Source organism: Microtus oregoni, unplaced genomic scaffold (assembly GCF_018167655.1).
Source record: "Microtus oregoni isolate MIOR12 unplaced genomic scaffold, Mior012 000023F_ref0000262, whole genome shotgun sequence".
NCBI classification, from domain to species: domain Eukaryota; kingdom Metazoa; phylum Chordata; class Mammalia; order Rodentia; family Cricetidae; genus Microtus; species Microtus oregoni.
In genome coordinates, this window is record NW_024543082.1 from 36,202,919 (window position 1) to 36,207,284 (window position 4,366).

General features: G+C 45.0%; 1 protein-coding gene across 4 annotated transcripts in view; it reads right to left on the reverse strand.

The window, feature by feature from the left end:
• Son (SON DNA and RNA binding protein) overlaps positions 1 to 4,335 on the reverse strand; it is a 33,249-nt gene extending 28,914 nt beyond the window's left edge. For 2 of the 4 annotated variants that reach the window (XM_041673258.1, XM_041673259.1), the window contains exons 1-2: positions 4,119 to 4,334; positions 3,481 to 3,907 (exon numbers count right to left, since the gene is read on the reverse strand). In XM_041673258.1, coding sequence (XP_041529192.1) covers positions 3,481 to 3,557 — 77 coding nt within the window. In that variant the 5' untranslated portion in view covers positions 3,558 to 3,907; positions 4,119 to 4,334. Of the gene's footprint in view, positions 1 to 3,480; positions 3,908 to 4,118 lie in introns of all 4 variants that reach the window. The other 2 variants (XM_041673260.1, XM_041673261.1) reach the window with 1 other exon arrangement.
• Positions 4,336 to 4,366: the final 31 nt, after the last annotated feature.

Consider the following 4,366-nt stretch of genomic DNA (forward strand, 5'->3'; position numbering starts at 1 on the left):
GGAGTTTAAAAAATAAACTTAAAGCTTTCAATTACCTAAGGTCTTTTTTGGGGGGGTGGGGGAAGCAGTGCTTTGTTTTTTAATTTTTCAAGACAAGAATTTCTCTGTATAACAGTTCTAACTGTCCTGGAGCTAGTTCTTGTAGACCAGGCTAGCCTCGAACTCACAGAGATCCGCCTGCCTCTGCCTCCTGAGTGTTGGAATGAATTAAAGGTGTGCACCACCACTGCCTGGTTCCAGTTACCTAAATATTAATGAGCCAATACACAAGGAAAAATAGATGATCCAACATTATGGTATGGTAGAAAGTGTGGCCACAAAAGACCCACCCCTGTGCACTGACCACAACCAGTCAATGAAGACACTGGGTAGAGGTTACTTGTAGCCTCTCCTCAGCTTCAGACTTCAAGTGAAATGCCTTTAAATTTAAAAAGAAAATTGCATCTAGTAACTTATACCTATTAAAAATTCTGTACCTAAACAATTTCTGGAATTCAAGAAGTTTACAAAGAACAAGTTTATACTACCAGTAAAATGGTAAATGGCTCAACCTATTTCTAGATCACGGAGCCAAAAGAATGTTACTATAGATAAAACAAGGTCATTCATGTAAACATTTTTACTATTTTTGTGTAAACTTGCAAAAAAATTAATTCAGTTTCAACTAGAGTTTTACTAACTGAATACACATAAAACAACTACCTGATAACAATTTCATTAAAGAAACTAATGACTTTAGTGAGGAATGACTGTTTTTCTAACACAGTAAACCTTGCTAGTCTAATAAAAAAACATTTATAAGTACTAACAAGTGCCATTTTTTGTTATTTTGTTTTTAAGACAAAGGTCTATGTAGCCCTGGCCTTGCTCACCTCTGTCTAACTGTTGGAACTGAGTGCATGCGCCACATCTGGCCTGCCACCTAATTTTTTTTAAAAATCATATAATTTTAATAAAACTCTACAATCAGGACTGTTATTCTGTTACTAAAAATGAAAGAAATATATCTTTATACAATAAATTGCGTTATTTAGCCATCTAAATGTTAGGCTTACTATCTATACTGATGAATATATAAGCACTTGGAGGAAACATAGCTTACTGAATTGGCAAAGCAAAAAGAAAATGTCTTAGACTGATCACGTCCTAAAGCATGCTATTTTTCTAATGCTCACTGCAGACTTTATAAAACAATTACTTTACAGCTTCTCTGAGCATTTATACATACTTATCTTGTTATTTTTTGAAGGCTGGGTCTTCTATTCTGTCTGGCCTGGAACTCACTAGTTTAGACCAACTCACAAGGATCTTTCGGACTGCCTCCACACCACTAGAATTAAAGGGCTGTGCATGGTGGCAACTCAGCCACTGTGAGTCAGAGGAAGGTAGGTAGGTCTGTTGGAAAAAGGTCCCTCCACCTAAAATTCATTGTTTTTCAAGACAGGGTTTATCTGTATAGTCCTAGCTGTCCTAGAACTAGCTCTGTAGACCAGGCTGGCCTCAAACTGAGAGATCTGCCTGCCTCTGCCTCCCAAGCGCTGGGATTAAAGGTGTGTGCCACTACCGTCCAGGCCATTTCTTCTGAAAGCTACCTGCGTGTTAATTACATTTACTGAAAAGCAATTAGAATTTCAAACCACTTTGCTCCCCAACAACATGTCCTAAAAGGAATTTACATAGTTATGAAAAATGTTTAAATTATCAAGGCTTCAAAGAACATATGTCTAAAACACACAAGACAAAATGATCACATTAAAGAGATGTGTAGTGGGGGTGGCACACACCTTTAATCCCAGCACTTGGGAGCAGAGGCATGTGAATCCCTGTAAATTCAAAGCCATCCTGATCTACAGAATGAGTTCTGGATCAGCCAAAGCTACATAGTAAGACCCTCAAAACAGCAAGAAATTCCAGGAAAATTATATTCCCTTAGTGTATGTTTCAACTCATAAAAAAATAAATAAATAAATAACCACCAAAAAAAACCTTGCCTATGCCTCAAAATGTTAAAAAGCAACATAGTGGGAATATATACATATGAATATGTATACACACACAAACTATATAAATATTCCTACTTTTAAAAAAAAAGCCAGGCAGTGGGGGCACACATCTTTAATGTCAGCACTTAGGAGGCAGAGGCTGGTGAATCTCTGAGTTCAAGGCCAGCCTGGTCTACAGGGCAAGATCCAGGACAGTCATCTACACAGAGAAACCCTGTCTCAAAAAAAAAAAAAAAAAAAAAAAAAAAAGCCAAAAACCAAAAAACTTCAGGCACGTGGTCGTAGCTCAAGCCTGTGATCCCACCCATCACTTGGGAGGTGATGAGTGGGAGGCCGGTTTCAACTACATGACAAGGCTGTAAGCAGTGACATTAGAGCCTGTCCACAAGAAAGAGGGGGAAAAAAACGAAAAAATTATAAATATCACAACATGAAAAAAAGAAATATCAGCAATAAAATAACCCCATATGCACCAATAACCCTAGCTAATTTGGGGATATAATTTACAACTGCTTATCAGTTGATTTTCTAATTCACATATTCCTGTTCTCAACTTACACCATTCCTAAGAACATTTTTAAGTCGGGACATTCACTTTTCAAAAATTCTTTCTTACGGTATTTTAAAGAAATGGTTATCTTATACAAAACAAACTACTAAATGAAAGCCATTTAACAAAACACGCACTCTTTTCCGGAGTAAACAACTTCGGGAATTTCTTACACTTGAAATTTTGGGAACCAAAGCTAATCTCTGAAGTCTACTAGCAGTGACGAAAACAGCTCGATGTTCTTCAAATCTGTTCACATAGTCCACCTCCTACTTAATAAGATTAAGCAATCACTAGTTTCAAAGCCCCCCTTCCATCGCTTTGTCGAGTATTTTCTCATGGGTCTTATACTGAATTGAGATGTTTTAGTTTACATACAACTCTTAAAAGAGTGCTATCCGACCCAAAGCACAGAGCACTAACTGGGGCCCGAATAGTCTAATAAATAGACTCCGGTCGCCAAACGATCTGAAGCGTACAATAATAAAGAAGTTTTAAGATTACCCAAGGAGCGGCCGTTAGAGACCCTTTCCGGCCATAGACACCGGCCGGCGAAATGCGCGGAGGCGGGGAGGGGGAGGGGAGAGGCGGCGGCGGAGGAGGAGCTGGGGAAGGAACTAGGCCCGTCCCTGGTGAACACTGGGCCTCCGAGTAGCTGAAGGGTAGGGGGTGTCCAACCCAGAGAAAGGTGGACTTCTGAACCCGAAGAAAGAAATGGCGTGTGAGAACACCGCGGGAGGGGCGATCTTCCCCGAAAGGAACGAACGGAAGATCGGGGGGATGGCCCGGAAAATGGATCCCAGGCCCAGGCGGGGCCGTAGCGGGGCCTGAGCCGAGAAACGACGGCGTCTCCGGGAAAGAGGCCACGGGAGGATGGACGAGGCCCTAACCGCCTGCGAGGACCAGAAAAGTCGGGGGAGAGTTTACCTGGAAAGCTCCTGTTGTATTTCCCGGAATTTACTGACCACGAAAGACCTAAAAACCTGCTCGATGTCGGCCGCCATGGCGTCCGCTCCGTTCTCTCAACTCCTCCTCGCTAGTCCTCCAGGCTCCCAGCATGCATCTGGAGGAGGCGCAGCGGCCAATTCCTTTTATCCCTTTCCTTATTGGCTGTCAGGGGAGCGTCCGGCCGGGCACGCTCCACCCACGAGCCAATCAGCGAGCACGGCCCCGCTCTCCTCCGCTGTTTCTGAGCCGCTGGGGTAGAGGTGCTGACGTTTGCGCCGCGCACGAACTAGTCCGCCATGTTAGTGTTTGACGCAGGCGCCATTACAGGAGAAGTCGCTCCCGAGACGACCGTGCCAGCTTCAGCAGTTGGTCCCCTCAGCCCGCGGGGACTTTCCTAAGAGGCTCCCTGTAGCGAGTAAATGCCCGAGATTAGAGGCCATAAAGACAGGGAACAGACACAATAAAAACAAGGGAAGGGCGGGTGTCGGCACGGAGCTTTAACGCGTTTGGTGCAAGCGCCAAGTTTACTTTGGTCGGGAAGACGAGCATGAGAAAGGAATCCTCATCCCGGGCCCCACAGGGAGCGGCTAGGGACAGTGCCCAGGCTACCTCGTTACCTCCTAGACCCGGCCTCACGGACTGTTTAGGAAAGGCCGGGGCGTCAGCGAGCTGCGTTCTAAGCTGGACGCCCTGGGGCTCGTCCGGAGCCCGGCCCCGCCGTCCGCCCCGGCGCCCGACTAGCAGCAGCCACGAGTAGGCGGCCGGGGCTCCGTCCCCAGAGCAGGAGGCCCCGGGGGAGACCTGGCGACCTTACGTGGCACCCCCTGACAAGTGTCAGCCAGAAGCGTGGTACCGGGGACGGTAA